The following is a 21,967-nucleotide window of genomic DNA, read 5'->3' as shown; positions in this document are numbered from 1 at the left end:
CTCAAAATAAACCTGAAATCAGAACATGGTAATCAAGAAATGCTCAGCTTAATTATTGCATACATATTAATAATTGGAGCAATCTTCAATAAAATGTATGTAACTGATCTCACCTCATGTGTCTTTTCATCTTGATGATGGCGTTTGTACGCAGCATTCACTGTTAATTTCTTCTCACTCGAATGGCTTGGTGATGACAGCGACTTGCTACCTTGGCTTCCGTTAAAATTACGTCGTTGGTTACTTCCGTTATCCAAAGTTTCCACCGGAGTTTTGGCACTTGCATTGTTAGCTGGTTCTGCGTTAATAGTGTCGACTTCTTTTACTAAAAGCTTGATAGCTGGCGGTGCGCTTGTTGAGCTATCCTCGGCAGTTGAAGTAACGCTGCTGTTGCTCATCTCATCCTTCGTTTCGTTATCACAAGTAAACGACTGACTCTTAACAGCAGTTTTTGGTTTTTTGAGATCAATTACAATTTCATTAACGCCGTCATTACCACAAGAACGAACACACACATTTCTTGATAACCGCTTATCATTGGAGTCCGGGTTATTCTCCAGATTCTCATTAGACTCGAAATGTACCACGGATTCAGCTTCAGATCGACTACAAATCCCTGCGATGGTCACTTCATTGCTAGCACAGGAACCAGGAGAATTTGCGGAAAGTTTGTCGGTGAGAAGCCCTTTTTCATGTTGTGAATGAGGAACAACGCATTTGATTTCAGGATGCCCCTTCGAAGTCGATGATTTAGTCGCTGTTGGATAGATGACGGGCGCGTTTTGATCTCCTTCACCAAGTTCTTCATCGATAACCAGACGTTGAACCAATGAGAGAATCCGAGAAACCGATTGCTTGTCCGACCACCGCTTCAAGATATTTTCAATCTCATCTACGATTTGTTCTGAAAGAAGAGTAAAGAAATAGAATAATGATAAAAGCTTATCCTCTCAAAATTAACTTCTTCACTTCGTTAAGACTACCCTTTCATTATTTTGTGAAACAAAAAGTGGTCAACATAATTAAAGTTCAAATCCTGATGCTATTCCTTTAGCGACATTCGTGGAACTTCTCTAATTTGATAGAACTAAAGAATACAGAGACCCTTTACATTACTACAGTATATAACACAATCTCATGACGTAAGTACTCACTTTTCTCAGCTGCATCCGAGTTGGTGGTGACTTCAGACTTAATACCGCGTGGCAGGGCAGGTTGGTTGCAGACGCCCCCTTCACCGGGCGTAGTGCAGTCCAAACGTCTGACGCTGGCCTTGGATGATCCGACGTAACTCCTAGCAGCTTCACGAAGTCGGATGTTTTCGTCAGCACTTGTGTCGTCTTGAGCCAGCAGATGAACTTGGCGAGCTGATTGGTGAACATTTTCCCAAAATCTTCTACCACAAGAAGATTCACTTTCTTGGTCTGTGATATTTTCTTCTTTAATGTTGATGTTTGGTGCTGCCAGGAAATATTCAGTCTTTCTCTGAAAATACAAACAATACATTCTAAAACAAGTTCGAGGACAAAATAATATTGACAATATATGTACCTATTGTTCATAGTTCGAGTCTAATTAAGTATAAATAGATTTCAAGTGAATATGATTGATTAAAGAGCACATTGATGACGAAATTCAAGATGGTAGTGTCCATAGCATGGGTAATAATGTAAATTTTTTTCTAAAATACAATAATCAAGTGATTTTCCGAGGAAACGAAATTATTTCGTAGACTTTTAAATAAAAAATAAAAAAGTCCTACCAAAATTAATTGAATTAAAGAAATAACGGAGCCAAGGCTATTATTCTAGGTTGGGAACAAATCTGAAAGTCAAAACTCTTCTGAATACTTACCAGCCCGACATAAATTCAGAAGATGAAATAAGGAGAACTATACTGGTAGACTCACTTTATCGTGAAATTCCCATGGTTCATTTCTTTGTTGCATCGGCGGAGCGAGTTTGAAGATTTTGAGATCAGTAGGAGAAGAAACAGTGCCTCGCACATCACGCAATGAACGTCCGTCGCCATTGTACGTCGAATCCAGTTTAATAATTTGAAGATCTCTAGGTACTGAAGCTCCACTCATAGACAACAAGCCAAGATCTTGTGGAGTAAAATATTGTTTACCATTATTCACGTCCCTCTCAGCCGGGCCACTGGAAATATCCTTAATAACAGGCATTATTTGCTCATTAATTGCTCTGTAGTGCGTTTCTTCAGACAGTTTGCATCCTTCAGGGAGTGAAATAGCGTAGCTCTTACTTGCCGCATGTGCATTCAAGAGTTTTAAGTTCGGCAAGGCTCGTTTTTCTGAAGAATCCCACAGAGTGTTTGAGGAGACTACCTCTGAATGTTCAGGATGTCGATCTTTCGCCTTAACTTCTTTGACATCGCAAGCACCGAATTTGTCTGTGATTTTGAGGGGGACTTCGCAAAAAGAGTTTTCTCTGGCTGATTCAGTTTCTCTGTGTTTCGGAATGGCAAGCGTGATATTGGGTTGATAGTGACGGAATTTGTCATACTGGGATAACGGCACCACCAGAGCGGGATCGACTAGCATGGGAGGTCCCTTACTCCTCAGGTTAGGAGGCAGAGGAGCAGGCATGCTGGAAAAAGACAATGGATGTAAAAAAAGTTATATTTTTTATTTTCGAACATCATTAGTTTTTTCCACGTCATGCAAAACATTATTCTCAAAAAATACTGGGAATCGGAAATCCTAGTTCCGATTCAATGAATTAAATCACGATGAATCACGATTTTGGTATCGTATTCACAACTATGTTGTTAAAACAGAATATATCACACAAATGATCATCAGTTGCACAAATCATATCAATTGAAAAAAGCTCCCACCTTTCTCGCACGAGGGCAGCAGGAGGAGGCGCAAAACTTTTGCCAGATTTGGATGGGACGGAGAGAGTTGCAAGTCGCCCCAGTTCGCCATCAAATGAGCTGTTCGCTCCACCGCCGCCAGGCAGCCGTTCATCGATGATGGTGACGCAGTCACGACTACTTTCCTCTTCGCAATCAGAACGAACATCGTTATTACGGTCTCTTGTCTCACTGCCATCTGAGTGAAGGCGATGCGCAATGTGTGGTGTTTCGTCCAACGGCCGTACTCCATGACCGAGATCACATTCGTTCGTCTGTAAAACATATGCAATGTAAATTCTATTCGATGAAAAAATAACTAAAATTGTGTGATCAATGAATTCATTAGAATACTGAGCAGATGTTGATTGATCGAGGTTCGTTCTGAATAATAGCTAGTCGTCTAATTTATAATATTTAGGCGTGTAATTATAAGATAAACAATAAGAACGACACAGGTCACATGAAATTTAGCACAAAATTATTTTTGTTCAACAACATAAGATCTTCAGGCCATATAGCCTGTTCTCTTGTCAGCAAGTCGTTATCTGTTGTATGAAACTATAGGCAACCGCAGCTAAATAACGTGCAAGACACAAAATTTCCAGCGCAAGTTACCAGTATTTCCTGCACAATTAGAATAACATCAGAAGTAAGAGATTTAGTTAAATCAATTAATCACCATGATTGAATCACTCTGATCAAATCAATGCCTTGATAATTGAATCAATTTAAAAAATGAATGAGTGTTCCGGAGTGAAAAATGCATTGAAATACCTTGTATGCTTAAATCGCAAATTTACCAGGAATGTAAAATTAAAGAATACACCACAAAATTCACCATTTCTTTATAAGAGAAAACGCTTCGGAGTCCAATTTCATCGTCAGTTCATAACGCCTAGTTTAGTTCAGAAGGAATTTAGTCCTAGAAGTACAAATACAATCAATTAGTAAAGTAAAATCCCCTGTCAGGTATTAAAAACGGAAATGAGCAATGTCGTCATGTCGTCCGTTTCCGTTTTAATACATGACATGGATTATACTTTACTAATTGATTGTATCTATACCGTTATTTACTCATTGATACATAAAAAAAATGAAAAAAATGAACGTAAACAAAAAGAAGTAAACAAAGGCCATCGGAAATTCGTTCCAACTTGAACGAACACACTCAACTATGAGTTACACACGAAATTCTCCAAAGTCATTCTCTACTACGAAAAAGATCATGTAGCGTAGCTTGTGAGACTTCAAGTTAATTGGTCGCCAAGCACAACAAGGCACTCGAGCTCGCGTTGACCTGCATGCTTGTCCTGCAGTAACAGGAAGTGCCACTGAGAGTGTGTCAGGGACTTGTAGCAGCAATACGCATACCTACGTCAACAAGTATACTCTGAAGTGCTAAATTCTGAACGTACAAATAAGGAATATATTTGTGAGCGATAATGCTTGAAAGGTGGCCAAAAATGCCACCGGAAAAATTCTATATAAAATTAATTGCTTCTGCTGCAGTTGAAACATTTGACCGTAACTGAGGTAAAATCGATGCAACCAAATGCTAGAACGTAAGAAAAGATTAAATCGTTATTCGTTCCATAAATAAGCGAAAGGAATTCACGAGTTTAAAACACGCACTACAATACGATTCACAGCATTCATTGCAGCACATTGCTCGGTAATGTCGTTGAACTCAACATCATAAATCAATTTTAATTAAGTTGCAACGCAAGCGGATCCGTCTGCATCAGTGCACATGCTAAAGACTGGCTTTCATAATTATGACCGGGCTCTCTCAGAGGACCGGGATGCAACCAAAACATAAAAAGTTGGCTTTCCAGTTGGATTCAGAAACTCAAAAATTTCCTCAGCGGAAAAATTTATCAAGCCACACGTGCGACAACTTTCAGCTTATTGTGCCCTGTTTTTTTCCATCAGTTGAGTGAACGCCAGACAACAGAATAACTGCACCGAGACAGAATTCAAAAGTTACAAAGGTTATATGGTATTCTTGTATGGCATTTCCGATGCGCAAATAAACCATAATTTGATTAAATGCAAAGGAATGAATAATTCAAATGAGCACGTTATAAAAAAGCGTATCCAGATGACATGGAAGATTATATTCAATGTCATGGTTCCTAAAAACGTTTGATCCTTTCGATCGAACAAGAATATTAATAAGCCAACTTGATGAACTGTCGATTCATCAATCATGAAGAATGAATATGAGGCATTGAAAATCAATAAAAATCATGCATTAAAACAAAGATCATTACATTAATCGTTTATAAAAAATCCGGCAAGTACATTAAAGGTAAGGATGACGAAATAAGCTAGCCGACAAGCAGGGCAAGGAGCTTGTAGACTCAAAAAGAAACTGGTCAGGAGCTTCTCGACACACAACCGCAGCTGCACAGGGGTGTGTGTGCGAGCGACCCTGATATATTGCAAGCCACGGCTCTGCATAGGTGCTGCTAACAAATACTAGGTTGAAATCTTAGAAACAAGTATAGTGAAGATCAACTTAAAAAAAAGACCAGAGCAATTCCAAGATAAGAGAACACCTGGATAAACTCGGATGTAAACAGTGCAACATGTGGATATATTTAATTAGGTGTTGGAGCTGCTAGTCCCAAGATAAATTTATTAATCGCTTTAAAGTTTACAGGCCACGTACAATAACATTCGCAGAGCTAAAAAAGTTTAAACGAAGCTCCTAAAACTACTGGAAAACTAGAATCGTTTTACGGACGGGGAAACTCCGCAAAAATCTACTGCAACACCGGTAACGCCTAAAAAAATGCGAAATACGGAAACCTGGCAGTTAATATCATCCAAACAGACCAAGAAAATAAAATGCAGTTTAATGTATCATACAGAGCATTTTAAAATAAAGGTACACGAATACGTGTATTCCAGTTTCGTTGTGCAAGATGTCTCTATTACCCTGAGTAGAATGAAAGCGTAGAATAAGAAAAAATTAAAGCAAACCAAGGTAGAATGTGAGAAGGCTCGGAGTCAAAACCAACTTTACTTCAGAGGCACAAGCATGAACGGCTCGAGCGACCAACCGAACAGGTTTGTCAGCTTGCCGGCCACAACACAGACAGGTTCTTTCTGCCTAACATCCCCGAGTTTCTATGCACGCCCACTTTAAACACAATTTCAATCTAATATTTCTTAATGTCAGGACTATCAGAAGAGCAATAAACTTTCCTATTTTTCTTTTAATAATAAATATAACCGTTAGGAATAAACTCGACATCGCAATTTTTAACTCCACCAATCGACAAAACTCTACACGCTGATAGAAAACTCTTCACGCACTTGAAATAAGTCATATTCCAATGCAAACAAATACTAGTGACAATTGAAATGATAAAATTTCATCTTCAAAACTAGTATGCAACAACATGCATGGTCACCATAGTGCTGTCGTGGTAAGTAAATAAGACACAGATCCCCTGATATGAGAGTGTCGACATAGAGGTTGAGGAAGAGCACGATTGAAGTTCCAAACTTCAAAAGTAAGAGAGGAAAGGAGAGCTGTTCAACAGGAACCGATGAAATAGACACGTCATAAAGTGTTGCGCTTGAGAAAATGAGGCTGCTGGATACAGAAGCACCGTGTTTGCAAGCTTGATGTGTAAGAAGTGCGATGAAATTGGAAAAAAAGCAACGATCCCTATTGATGAACGAGAAGCGTGGAGCGAAAAGTCACTGAAAACGACTTTTATGGATGTTTTTGGGCATTGGCTCCCAACCTGTGACGCGACAAGGGCCGTCCACGAACTATATTTGGAGTCATGAAAGATAATTTAAGCGCTTATAATTAGCGCATTATGTGGTATTCAATTCTACTATTTCTTCGAATTAGAGGCTAATGTGTAGGTACTGGTTGTACGTTTGGGCACCACCGCCCTCGATTAGTGAAACGTTACAGAACAACAAACTGACCTAGATAAAATAACGCTTTTAAATGTTTCTAAATGCTAAGCTAAATTGTCATACATAAAAAATATCTATAAAACTAAAAGAAGTCATGCTTGTAGCAACGATTGAACAAGAAAAATCTTGAAAGGTACACAGAAGAACTAATCGTTACTTCGCCATGGTCAATTGATCGATTTGTTTCAATATTTAATGATTAACGCTGAAGAGAAGAAATGTTTCCTTCAGTCTTGTTTTGCCTAACTTGAGCGAGGAGGGATGGATGCGCTTGCCGAGGGAGGCAAGCAGAAAGCGAACGATCGAGGCTGGAGGTCGGGGCTGCGTGTATCGATCACGGCCGTGACACTGATGCTGACTGAGCTCAGCTGCAGAAACAGGTGCATCTGTGCGACCAGGCAAACATGCACAACACGTGTTGTACGTTCAGCGGGTGCAGCTCAGTGATGAAGTATCATCAGGTCGAAATTATCTATCATGGACTCGTCGAAATGAGCGACTAAGAAATAAGTTTTAGCTCAATGATCTCTGAAAATTCCAACATTACATTTCAGGAAATAACTATGGTTGAGAGATATTTTGATCCATGGGGAATGAAGTTTGGAATTTAGATAAATTAGAAAATTTCCGGTAAGCGTTGCAGAGGAATTTTTTTAATTTTAAAATTTATCATTTCAACAGCATTTTTGAAAGAATTAAAAAAATTCTAGTCCTCATGACATAAGAAATGACGTTTTTATTGGATTTTTTTTTACGGTTCGAAATGACTTTTTACTATGAATGAAAAATGAATTTGAAAATTGGCGCTTTGGAAAGGAACTCAAGACTCCAGGCAGCGAGTTAGCAAGGGCCTTTGTCAATCAATCAACCCTTTTTTCATTCTGAAATAAATAATCATCTGAGATTCTCAATATCAAACTCAGAGCGACAGAACATAACTTTAGTATTAAATAGTTGTTTTCCCGTGACATTAAATTAAGTAAAACCCGAGCCCCGTGATTGATATCAATTAAAGGTTAAATATGAAGAAAGTTTCAAACGGTGCCGCCCTAATGCTCAGCAGAAGCCCCTAAAGTGGAGCATTTCTTCCCCATGCCCCCGACAGACTCTGTGACCCGAAGCTTGTACCTGCCCATTCGATGTAGCGACGATGAACACTTATGCAGAACAGATGGTGAATGAGGTGAAAACATTACAAAAAATACCACATCTGGCTATACCCAACGAACTCAATCAGAAGTAGGAAATTGAGTCCCGTGCTTGAAAATTACTGAAATCGCGCTCAACAAATGTGAGGTGGGGTTTGGTAGCGGTAAGGCAGCAGTGGGGAAGAGAGTGGGTTTAGCTCCAGCCAGCAGTATTGACTGGCCGAGGCTTCCCCAAGCAGCGTCAAAGCTGCTCCCCATCGGAGGGGGTTTTGCTGCCTCAGCCGGCGGAAAACGTCCACGCAGTAGTTTTGAACAATGACAAGATTTCAGTATAGCATACTTTTTTCAATCTTTATTTTAATATGCAAATTCCATGTCAGCTAAAGAATATAATTTTGTTCCAATTTCAGATTACTTTCATTTCCTACATCAGTAAATATGACTAGATATATAAGAAAATTATCAAGAAAATTCACCCAAAATATAAAAAAAATTCACGGGATCATAAAAAAAAACATAAAAAGATTTTCAGAGTAATTGTAAAAGGTGAATTAGGAGACCGACGTGGCGTCACCGGCACAGTCAATTGAGACTCAGGAGTTATCTTCAAGTGTCACTTGAGACACGCTACCAAAGCAAACCGAACTACACACAAATACATGTATACATCGAGAAAAAAAAAGATAAGAATGGTCGCATGCTTTTATCAAGACCTAGATATATATCGTACAATAAATCGTCTAGCAAATACGATTTTCCAACAAATAAAAAAATTTCTCACCGGAAGTTTGTCAAAGATGCATTTAATTTTCATAACAAATAGTATCATTACACCAGTTTATTGTTCTAAATGTCAGCTATTCAAATCGATCCCAAAAATAAAGCAGGAAGCCTAATTCAGTATTACAACAAAATTATTCTCTTCATACATATCGTATCTGCTTGAACTTCTGATTAAATTTAATAATACTTTTTTGCCATGCATAAGAGCTCCCTTGAATCGGGCGGCCAATTAAAGAAGGCCTTCTGTTGACCAATGGTCTCCCAACTCAATAAGCTCCTATTTCAATGATAAACTTGAGATGTTCTTCGACTCTAGGAGCAGAATTTCGTCGATCGTTGGCCAAGCTTCACATCCAATACATCAAAAGATTTTCTATCAAGCTCTCAGTTCTACGCGTTTTATTTTTGCGATTCTTTGGTGCTCGTTGTCATGGCGACGAAGCTTCAAAGGCGTCACTCTGTGAGAATGAAGCGCGTCAACATCCGTGCGCGCTCGTTCCTGCAACACATGAAAATTACAACCGGCGCTGTTGCTAGGCAAGTATTACAAAGCAATTTCGGTCCCATTACGCTTTACTGTAATTCGAAATTGGATTGTAACAACGCTATTTCACCACAACCGTTCTCAAATAAATGCAACACTCATTTTCATTTTCAATTCAAATTTGGGCTACGATTTGCTCGGGTTTTTCGACCAGAACGGAAAAAACTAGATTCTCAGCGTCATGTAATTCTCCTAAGAGTTGAACTATACATACGGTGTACCTATGTATCAACAGACGTGGCGTTCTCATAAGATAACAGAAATAGGGCGCATGGCAACAACAAATACAAATCAATTAAGCGCCCAAGCGAATCAATAAAAAATATTTCTATTGCTACTCTTTCATGAATTACAAATTAATTTCACTGTGGCGACATATTTACAGTAAACTTTCATCTGACGCTCGGGGTAAGATGTGAACAATAATGAGCATGATTTCACTTTATTTAAAATGCACATTGTTGAACACTGTCTCTCTTAAACGTCGGAGTTACACTAATCGAGTGCATGATGTTTCGGTCCGTAAAGGTTATAATTGTTTGTCACCAAAGAGATTTAAATATGGAAGACAACTGATTGTTCTCTCTAAACAGGACAAGAAAAATTTCTGCAAACTTTTCAGCAGACATATGAAGCACAGCAGCGTGGTTCACGTCAATAAAAATCCGAAACTTCCATTGCCTATATTTGCGGCATTCAGGACTCGGCAGTAGATCGAGCTTCGTTATGCATGATGGCCTTACGTACGGCGATGATAATTAGGACGCATGTCGGCACTCGGCAGTGAGGCCGTCGACGGCGTCATGGGGCCCAGTTACGGCTTTCACTACAGGTTCATAAGCAGTAAAATTTAATATGAAGCCACCACCCTAGCACAAGAAGATTACCTCTATAGTAGCAGCTCCAGGATAAACCTCAGAGGGTTCATTGGACTGAGTGCTCTCTTAGTAACTCAGATGAGTGACATTGATGACATATGACGATCGTATTCATGAAAGAAACTATCATTAACTGAAGATATGAAGGTCAGTTGAGCGTAAATTGATCGAAAAATGCAAGGTGCTCGATGCAATAAACGAATAATTCGTGAATATTTCATCAGTCCAGTGATCAACTGATATTCGAATTTCACAGCGCTCGACTTCACCACTATTTGACTATTTCATTTCAAATTCTGCAATGAATGCCATGGATTATATATGAGCGTTATTACATGATTTAGGCGATATTCGTGACGCGATAGAACGAATATGATAATGGAAAGACCTTGGTAACTCTCTACAAAGTGTGAAGACCAGCCATGAGACAAAGAGTTCCTCATGGCTGACTGTCAACCAACAGAACTGATGGCATAACAGGAATGGCTGAGGGAGACCTATACGACCCATCATTCACACTTGAAAACACCGTATCATTTGGAGTCATTTACACCATTCATTCAGGGTCAATTAGCTGCGACAGGCTTCCCATCATTATTGAACTTGCAGGCAGTTGAGTGAGTAATTTCCAGGCCCCTTTTCCTCTCGACTGCACGAAAAAGTTTTAGCTGCCAACTAGAAGCAGAAATTGATGATTACAAGACCACACAAAACGCTGTAAGGATATCTTTGCCGGATGCAGTATGTCAATTATAATCTTAATATTATTCTAACAAATGTCGTTTACATATATTATATGCATGATTTATAGGGCATGTAAATTAACTAGCATATATATGTGAAGAGATGAGAAGTTTGAAAAACATGAAATCAGGATGTTGGACGCATTCATTTTGCAAGCAAACCATAATATCGTCTAGCTGGCAAAATTTTAGCAGTAAATGTATCTTCAAATAAAAATTTTCACACGTTAACTGTAACTGATAACAAACGAGTTAAAGAAAAATTCGTATCCAGTACAATGAACAATAGTCCTTTAATGCGTACGGTACATCAAAGTACTGAAAAATGAGCACGAAGCAATGTGAACAATAAGTGGCAAAATGAGAGGATAAGTATGTTCTACTTTTAGATTTGTACTGCCAAATACAATTCTATCCAAATACACGAAAAGAATAATAGTGCAATTAACTGTTTCCAAACGGTACCAAAACGGATGATAAAATATTTAGTTCAACGTAAAACATAATTCCAGAAATTTGAACTTTCTGGTTAAATCGAATTTGTTTTCTAACATGAGCTATGCAAAAGAACGATTTTTTTTTCACAGAAAATTGAGTCTCTCAACAATCAATCCATCTAAGACAAAATTAATTTTTAGGGAAAATGCAATGAAATAAATCCAAGTCTAAATTAATCAAAGCATAGAATCCTCATTCAACGACCAAGTTGAGCCTTCAATTGAGCAAAGATTAAATTGTACACTCAGACGTGGGCGCAGTGAGAGAGATGAAGAATGTAGTGAAAGGATCAAAGCTTAGAACTAAGAAGACGCAGCTAGCACCGTCCAAGACTAATCAACTCGATTACCTGAAAAAGTTAATAACGCCATTACGTTGAAAGAAAGGTCTTGAAAGGATAAAAATTATGCTAATATTTCACCAAGATAATCATGTTTTCAATTAGAATTACATACATGAAAAACGCGGCTTCTTCATTGAAAAAAAAAAAAAACATTAAAGAAAAAATCAAACTGCAAAGAGGATTTACGTTTTTAAAATTCAATGCACACACTTCAGTGGAGAAAACAACGAGTATACTTCTGCAATACGCATGATCTGCATTGGCTAGAAAACTAATATTTTTTTATGCTGTACAAGAATGGGAAGGGACCATTTATGCCCTTTGTGGGGTAGAAAACTCAATGCAGTTGGTAGAAAGCTCATTGCAAGTATGTATAAAACATATACTACGTAGTTTGGGCTCAGCACAGAGCGCAGGGTGTGTGTGGTGTACAAAAACTACACATGCGGCAGCGAGAGGCCTGTACGCGGGCACTGTGTGCGTGCATCAGACGATCAAGACACGCACACACAGACATGGAGGCTATTGACCTAAACACGCACACAGGCACTGCAGCAGAAGCAGTAATGCTTGCAGCCCGCAACAAACGTGGCTTAGAACTCCTCTGTGGCTGCATTTCTGAGCATTCTTATAGAGATTCAAATTGTTATTTGCCCTGCAAATTCGGTTGTAGGTTGCTGTTTTAGCTTAAAATGTGAATTTTTTGTGAACGATTGTACGGATTTCAATTGCGTATCCGAAATTTCAGGTAGGCAGCGAGCCCGAATTTTTTAAAATATGCCACTTGTTCTTGCGACCAGCCAGAATTATTGATTATTGAATCAAGAATAATTATTATATAATTATTCTTGATTGATACTAAAGAGTGTCATTACACTCATAATAATGTTCACTGTTTGTAGTCTATCACATACTTCGGTCACTGAATTTGTTCGCAAAATTGTTGACCTAAATTTACCGTTAATGCCATAATTATCTGTTCGATTTATTTGCCGAACATAATATGATGCCCAACGAGAAAAAATGCAAGAATCGCAAAGCAGAACTGAAATTTACAACCGAAACCGGATCATAATTTACAAGTAATGCGTCATGCTCAAATTCAAGTTGTATCTGCTCGTTACGCAATACTGTAACATCAATGAGTGGTGGCTGGTGAATTACTCTCATCAAAATAAGCAGCTCCATTTTAAAAGACAAAAAGATAAAATAATAATGTTTGTCTTCCCAATGTGGTTCGATACACGGCTTTAAGACTCATGTCAATAAAAATATAGCATTCTTATGGAAGGTGCATTGAGGTTATGTGCATGCAAATGAATAAATGAATCTGTCTACGCTCTGAAGCGAAAGCTCTGCAGTTACATTTAGATTTTCGAAGATCGGTTCAAAACATTAGAGACCACTTGTATTGCCGGACTCGAGAATAAATAATGTCTCGCATGATAAGCGGAAAGCAGCACAAGCCTTATCAATGGTAATGGCAGTATGACCAGATCAATACTCACCGAGCAGTAAACAGTCGCATTCTTGCTTACAAATTTTAGCTCCTTGGATTAAAACTTTTGCCAAATTGAATTATAATTGTATTCGCCAGAAAATCAACTCGCATGATAAACGGCAAGTGACCTGGCTTGAACCAAGGTTTTTTCAAGTCTCTCTCTGTTCCAAATACGACTACAATTGAAATGCTTGATAAACACAATATATGATTAAATTAACATAGAACATCGAAATTTCTAGTCGCTCTACGCTAGCGTAGAATGACCTATAGCTATATCAAATGTTCGTAGGTTAAAATTCTTAGCAACACGAAACTTCAATGAAAAACCGACCGATGGAGTTCCAGAAGGAAATATACCTATTTACTTCAAACGCAATAGTTGCAACAATATTTTTCACCTACAAAAATTAGTAACGGAATTGGGAAGGAAGTCTTAGCGCTACGAAAAACTTGGAACTGAATTTTATACAGATTTTCCAATGTTAGACATAAATGTTTACAACAAAAAACTGCGTTCAAGTAAACAGCAGTTGAGCTGGTGTCGCAGCAATATAAGGTCATGAGACATGCATCGCACGTATACCTTGCATCCAGCATGCAGTGCACTGCAGAGTCTCACTCTTTACTGAATAGAATTGTGCAGCGGTTCACTGGGTACCTCTTGACACAGCAGCGGAGGAGATACAAGTTTTCTTTGACACCTGAGACGATCTCTTGCGCTCTTTCTCCTCCAGTTCTCCAGTGCTGGCTGCCAATTATTTTCAACAAAATGGGGTAGCTAAAAGAGACTGGTAAAAGCCAGTGAAAACTACTGCACCAGCATCCATCCTGAACAATATATAATGTGTATACAACAGATTTTTCGTAGTTTTTAAAATAAATGAAATGGCTATTTCAAACGCCTTAATCAGATATTATCGTAGGACTAAGAAGCACCGAGTGGTGATCATTACATACACTTAAAAATGACAATTTTTTCGGAATTTCTTTTTAAACCGATTAATGAACAGCCAAAAAGACGTGGCAAAGCAAAGAAAGGTATGCAAGATGCCCACAATTAACGAGCTGGACCGGATCCAGAGACCCCGTAAGAGTACAAAGAAGGCGCTGCAGAGTGGCAAGTAAGGGGCTGAAGACCGCAATAATCAGTTCAGGTGTCGACTACCATATTTCACAAGATACAAAGTGTCCGCGAATGACATTTACGAGCGTTGGAGTGGCCGACTGCGACTTACGAGCGACCAGAGTTCCTGTCCCGGCTGCGGTCGCCTCTAATGTAGGAAGGGCAACCAATATACCAGGCCACCGGCGGCCTCTTGCGATCAAACGAGTTAATGGCGAAACCAATAATTCTGGCTGGTCGCATAAATAATAAATGGTACAAAAGTTTGACCGTGAACTCGTATAACATGCGGAGTCATTGCATCGTCATTGCCAACAAAATTCAACCATATTTTGGAGAATTCATACCGATTATAACTAATGTCACTTGCTCGCAGAAAGACCCGCAACGAAGCTAATGATAAGAACTACTTTCGTAGTCATGTATGAAATATGTTATTAGATAAGAATGAAAATAAACTGAAAGTTGTAGAAATTTTAAAGGGTATAAATCAAAACCTAACATCACAAACGAATGTTGGTTGTCAAGTAAGCACATAAGTTTAATCGCAGACAAAAACGTGGGAAGTGGTTGCATTCCAGTATACACGTACTATCAACTCAACATGGGACTAGTATTACTAGCGAAGCAGAAACCTTGCAAGTACCATTAATATGCATAGCACCATAACATAAAACTCCGGACCTACAATAAATTGGATTTCGGGCGAAATCGTGACTCGCAAGTAGATGTAAATTTGGAAATCACTGCCACCTAAGTACTTTTTTTTAAACATATACCTACTATACAAACAAATTATGCTGTATTTAGCGGCTCCGCCGCCAGCAAATTAACTATGAATAACCCTCTCTGATGCAAGGCCCGCCAGCATAATTCGAGAACAATGCAACTAGACAAGCAGGTAAAGCTTATAAAATTAAATCGTAAGATAGGAAGCAAGTGAAACTAAATAGATAAATACAGGACATAAAAACTGGACCCCCAGGGACAGTAATGCGACCAGAAAGCGCGGCGCTAGGGTGCTGCAAGCGACAGATTTACGATCGCCTTTTAACGGCCGCGTGGGAAAAATTCTGGACAACCTCATATTTTCAAGGCTGCTATATGCAATAATCTCAAAGTAACCATATTTATTCTTCACATGCGTTTTTCGCTGATATTTGCAAAAAATCATTCGCAAATCATTCAAATGCCTTTTTCGCTGATATCATTCCACATCAACACCAAACTACAATTTGACTAATTTCTCGAAATGAGGAAGAAGGATTTTCATTCTTTGAAATCAAATTTTCATACGCCAATTTGAAAATCATACTCCAGTTATCGATTTACCTCCCCGTTTTGCAGTGACTTCTCCTACAGAGAATGAATTTTTGGATCCAGGCAATAGATATCCCGATACGAAAAGAATAGTAGATACAAGCTCGAATAGGTAGCTCCTACCCATCAGACAAAGGACCGTGAAACAACCTTAAATTAATGTTGATAAAGCGCAACAGCGCAAGTCTTCAAACCAACTCCAAAACTTATACACACATCTGAATTTCATAAAAATATATAATTAGTACGACATCGCACGCCGTCACTCGCATATAACAGTCACGGAATGTAGCATATGTTTAAGATATAACCGCAGAAACCAGAAAGAAGCATTAAAATGGCTAGCATCGACTGCCATCACATCGGAACGGAGGAAAGTGTTCAACACGTTTTAAAGCATTCATTAATTTTTGGACTTCCCAAAGCAGTTTTTACTTAAATGATTTAAAAATTACGATTCAGGGGAACAGTTAAAGCCGTAAAGATGACTCCATAATTATTACGACAAGAAGCGGCCCGTAAAACCGCAATTAAAACGTACTTTGAGTGCTAAGCATACAACAGCCAGGACTATCAAGCTAACCATGAGCTTCAAAATTATTACCCAAGCGAGCATAAATTAAACACTAAAATCTAAATCACAGGAAGCCCGTGAACGTGGGGATTTTCTGCGGTTTTACATGATACGCAGCTGGGCTCACGAATCGAACATGATCAAGAACCTCTAAATGATATATTACAATCATGTGCAAATCTTCCACCAATGCATTGATTGAAAATCACGCGGTATCAAAAGCCATTCTAGAAATAGAATGTATATTCTATTTTCCAGAATAGAACATAAATGCTATAAGAACTGACTATTACGAGGACCAAGCCGGATTTGATAACAATAACGTAACTTTTAACTTAATACAGCCTTTTTGCGGAAAATTTTGATTGAAAATTTATGAGGACCAAGTCACCCGCATCACGCAATTATGTGCAATGGATTGTGCGTCAAATAATTCAACTGGAACAAGCATACAGCCTAGCAAAATTACGTCACCCCTATGCGTGCAAGGAAAATAAATGACCACTGGTAAGGGCACAGAATGGTGACAGCACGTCACATATAAACTTCAAGTACAATGAAGCAGTAATGATGAATAGGGAGGGAGGCATCCCGAGGCTCGCTGAAAATAAGTAGTGTTTACTGTGACTCTGAAATATTAGTCGTAAGTTTCAAGCCGAGCGCCATGCTCGATAATTTCTTAACACGCAAGAGAACGGCCAGGTATAGCCGTGGTCCTGCATGAGATTTCACGCCATCCGAACGCTCATATAAATTAAGTGCATACGAATATACAGCTGTTTACTCGTTAGAAACGAATACACAAGTGCGCAACGAAATAACGAGTAGTAGTAACCATAGACTGACTGCAGGTGCTGGCTGGGTTCACGGCGAGCATATATTGTAGTCATGTATGCTCTTCGGAGATCAGTTGGTCACTGGAACACTACTACTCAAACTACTAGTGGTATATATGCCCTCCTTTAGTGGATTAGTAATATAGCGTTGTGTGTATCGCGTTGTTGTGTTAGCGTTAAAGAAGAGGGCAAGTTTGGTCAGTCGCCGATTCTTCTAATTTTCTTGCCATGTTTCCTAGGAATCTAAAACTGGCCTTTTGACCAGATCTTTTGAAAACTGACGTTGAATCTAAGTAGCTGCTGAACATTCACCAGTCTGTGAGATGAGAGGCACTTCTAGTTGACATTTAAACTAATTTTCTTGTGTGAAAAGTCGCTTCAACAACAAGCTAGTCTCGTATATCTGTCTGAAGCTAGACATATTTTTTGTACTAACCATATCACTTTGGACCAAGCTTCTAATAAAGATCAGTATTAATTAGGCGCAAGAAGTTTGGAAGCACAAAAATTATTTTCCTGTTCACATATGGATTGGCTGCCCTAATAGTATCCACATTTCAATCATCGCTGGTACTAATAACAAGAAATTCTACATGGAAAGAATCTCTCAGCATTGCTAGTGCAATCTCAATTAAGTCGATTGCGAAATCATCACATTAGACGCTCAACACGGTCAGTTATGCCTCTGTCAGCCTCTAACTAATGTACAGCCACCGTCTAATGTTCGGGCGATGCGGGGCTCTAACTAATGGCTGTACGGAGTATTATCCTCAATTAAAAAGGACCATAAGAAATTAATAATTGTGTGTTCAGATTTTTTGCAATAAACGTGGTAATATGCAAAACAATAAGAAGATCGGAAAGTAACATTCTAGGCTGCAAGAAAATTGTATTGAAAATGCAGTAATCGACAAGCGATTTTTCAACATCTTGAGATGACGGTGGTAAAGACTTTAGAAGCAGGCATTAAAATATGAATAAATTCACCTCTAACGAAGTATCAATATTGATAAAGACGTATGAATAAATACCACATTACACATGATTTAGTTCATAACAAATATCAGTAGTAGGCTTGACCAAATTCTACAGCACCACCAATCAATTATCGTAGATATGAGCAGGCCTAACTATACGTTGTCGCTTAAGACCAAGGAAAAAATACCAGACCTAAGAACGTCTCTCTTCAATACAATCGAGATACACCAACATCGCAGTTCAAGACAAAAAAAAACAATATCAAGTCTAGGATATGTTGCTCAACAAGAAGATAGTTTATTGCACCCACGCAATTCTCTCCGTGACCTACACCGTAAAGACAACGAAGCTACATATGGCAATGATTATATGCATGCGTATATATGTGACCCACATCGCTTGGCTAGCTGATGATGGCCTTGTAACGACACCTGGAGACCCCCTGAGACGCTCGTGTGCTGAATACGTCACAAAACTAGAAGAGTGTAGGAGTGAATTATCAGCCTGATGCCTCTCTCTCTCTCTCTTCTATCGCAATAATGACGATCATGACGAAAGAATGTGAGGCAATTATAATTCCGACAATTAACAATAGAGAATCTGTTTATATAAATTCAACTGGTAACTTTAGCATTGATTAATACGTATCGAGAAAAAGAAAGAACAAAATTAAGTACCTACAGCCATGTTTCATTTTCGTAAATAAATAACTCACTTTGAGAGCTTTAATGCTTAAAAAGGTTGGCCTACATTGTATTCGAGCATCCATTAAACTTGGCGAATTTGGGGCCAAGTCAGCTGAACATAAACGGCAATCAAAGGCATACGGCAAACGACATAAACTTGGATTTATTAATTCATCATCTAAGACTGAAGATTCGAACAAAAGTAAAAAGGAAGAACCCAATCAATATAACTTCAAAAGTAGTGTTACTGAGTATAAAACCTATTATTATAAAATTTTTGTTTATCTCTCAACAATAGACGGAACTATTGAAGGACTTCAGAATTACTACCAAAACAATAAGAATTAAATGCTCCAAAAACACGAGGATAAAGAGAATGAACAGAGACGTGCAGAACGCAGCGGCCACCATCAACGATCGAGTTCACCAATAATAGCCGACAGTAATAACAGGAAGAGAATAAGCAAGTGCGAGGAGCTAGCAACGAAGAATAGGATGCAGGGTCAAGTAGAGGCTTCCTCTCCACACTCGGGGCTTCCTTTACAATGTGATGGTGCACTTGCAGCTTTATAAGTACACGTGAGTGTAATCGATCAGTTATCAAATTATTTCCAGTTAAAGCTATAATAGGCATTTATGTAGTTCCATAAAAGGCCTTCACTCAATCGCATGCACGAGTACGTGGGTGTAGCGTTTGTGTAATTGTCAGTTCGGCTGCATCACTATTTTCACCACCCATAATATTCAACCATCATACAATTATTTGTAGCCCGAAGTAGTAACAAGTAATACGGAACCTCCAATATCACATATGCAGGATACCGTAGAGAAACTACGGTATCATGAATATGTTCACGAGAAACATCACAACACTGATTTCGTGATTTTAATATTTTTCCTGTTTAGTTAAATGGAAATAACCCAACCAATTACTTCCTTTGGACTCATGACGAACAATAACGGCCTCTTCAGCGCGACTTATATCGTGAAATGTGATCATTAATTCTTGAACCATGAAATTACTGTACGTGAGTTTTAAACGATCTTCCTTCAGTTGTATAATCTAACCAAGCATTTGATACATTTGATACTGAAGAATAAGAAACACTTCCCAAAATAATCAACCACAATGGCAGAGCGCAATTGCCGGGTGCAAATATGACTCGGCTTATCACTGCACATCAACGTCCAGGAAAGCATTTGTCAAAGCTCACTTCCGCGCATTGAAGTGATACCGAAAAGCCTAATTTCCTAGAATGATGATGATGATACGCCACAACCACCGACAACGACTCATTACGGAACAAAATTAAGGGTTGTACACAACCGTGCAACGCAACACGAAACTAGAAAGTCTGACACCAACCACTCGTCCAGGGAATTCTTCAAGCATGATTCGGTACCGTGATCATATAGCAAAGCCCATATACAAACGTGCAGTTCAAGTTTCGTGAATTTCAGTAAGCTCTGAATGAAACCAAATAAGACTTAATCAACACTACATTTTTAAGGCTTAGCGAATTAATCCTAGAGAGAAATTCTTAGGACTGTTGAAAATTAAATCCCTGATATCAGTCCAATGAACTGGCAGAAAAAATATAATAGAATTCACAGCAACGGAAATTTACGCATTCAGATAAGATATTCAACAACTTCAATTTAGTTACAGGATTTTTAAAGACCATGAATCTTGTGTTGCATGAGACTTAGCAGAAAATGGGATCAATAGAAGAACGCAGAACGAAGTGGCAGGAGTTTAGCCTCCAACACACGTGCAGGGGAGGAGAGTTAGTTTCTCGGTAATTAGTCTCAGTAACAATGCGTTGTCGACAGCACGGAAACCTGCGTTACTTTCCGCCGGATGCAGGCGTCTAGACGGTACAAAGCTGCCAGACTAGCGGTAGACCAGTGCAAGACACAAGCTTTGCTGCTCCAGGCTATAGTTCTTTAGAATACCTCGCATCAGTTCTTTAAAAAACCTCGAGAAATGTGGGATCCTTTTGAGATTGAGGCAATTATTTCTTTCTTCTGGCTCGAGGAAACAGACATCCTTCTTTTCCCAGATGATCGTATGTTGGTTAGTTAACAGAAGACTGATTTATTTCACCCTTCAATCGGCTTGAGTAATTTAATGCTTCGAGCGATTCAGTTGAACAAGCCTAGATTAAAATTTGTGGCATCAAGTTCGAGTGATTTAGAAAGTTTATCTCGCATTTCTTTCGCCCTGGAAGTTAAAATACTTTATAATAGTAATAAAGACATTCAACTACGGGCAACTTAATTATTACACCTCAATTGACACGAACAACATTTTACAACACACTAAAAAAGTACAGTTGTAAAATTAGCACGTATTCACCCTGCGCATATTCAAATAGACGTTCAAATGTGCTGAACATGCATGTTATATGATTATTCTCACAAAATATGAATTGAAACTGACCATATCCCACGAAAGGCTTTGGAAACCTATCCATAAAGTACAAGATAGGGCTACAAAAAATAACTGCTACAAGAACCTTCGTATTGAACATGTGTCCGTCACTGCATCACAAGAAATATTCGTGGCCTTCAAACAAAAAGAGTAAACACTGAGTATCAATGCTGCATGGATGCGCGTTCCCCACGCCAAAGCATCAACATCAGACTGTCATGTGCCACAAAGGTCACCGAGAGCGAGTCAAAAGCTCCGACTCAAAGAAGAAGTTCAGAATCATAAATCAATACAAAAGAATACATTAAAACTATATTAGGAACTCATCCGTAATGAACTTCCTACCTACACAATCTTCAAACGTGGTTTGCATCATTATCTAGCATTCAGCGGAAAACACTGAAACTGGTATTCGACTTCTTCAGAGCTAGAGATTTTTCAATTTAATAGAAGAAGAATTTCAATAAGGAAAATGACTGTAAGATTAGAAATAGAAAAGAACACTCCTCACTCAGACTTCTATCGGAAGCTTAAAACAAAAGCCTTCACAAATAGCGAATTTTTATTGAGGAAGCCGAAAAAGACGGACTAGCGAGGACGAAGTGTCCTAATTTTCGAGCGTTCTCAATAAGAGAAGGTGAGAAGAGCACTTATTTAATTGCGTATGTTACACTGAAGACCACCAGCGCTTCAATGGGGGCAAGCAAACGGAAGACACGTCACCAAAGCGACACTCTGAATCTCACTTTA

At 38.7% G+C, this 21,967-nt stretch overlaps 1 protein-coding gene across 2 annotated transcripts in view; it reads right to left on the bottom strand.

Annotated features, from left to right (window-relative positions):
* Window positions 1-21,967, bottom strand: part of LOC108670183 — a 58,672-nt gene that overhangs the window by 3,788 nt on the left and 32,917 nt on the right. Inside the window, exons 2-6 of one of the 2 annotated variants that reach the window (XM_018157644.2) lie at window positions 2,860-3,152; window positions 1,910-2,609; window positions 1,269-1,485; window positions 1,155-1,229; window positions 114-904 (exon numbers count right to left, since the gene is read on the bottom strand). In XM_018157644.2, coding sequence (XP_018013133.1) covers window positions 114-904; window positions 1,155-1,229; window positions 1,269-1,485; window positions 1,910-2,609; window positions 2,860-3,152 — 2,076 coding nt within the window. Of the gene's footprint in view, window positions 1-113; window positions 905-1,154; window positions 1,486-1,909; window positions 2,610-2,859; window positions 3,153-21,967 lie in introns of both variants that reach the window. The other variant, XM_018157643.2, reaches the window with a different exon arrangement.

The sequence above is a fragment of the Hyalella azteca genome, unplaced genomic scaffold (genome assembly GCF_000764305.2).
Source record: "Hyalella azteca isolate HAZT.00-mixed unplaced genomic scaffold, Hazt_2.0.2 contig6160, whole genome shotgun sequence".
NCBI classification, from domain to species: domain Eukaryota; kingdom Metazoa; phylum Arthropoda; class Malacostraca; order Amphipoda; family Hyalellidae; genus Hyalella; species Hyalella azteca.
The sequence above is the reverse complement of the archived record's forward strand: the minus strand, read 5'-3'. Positions and strand labels throughout refer to the sequence as shown.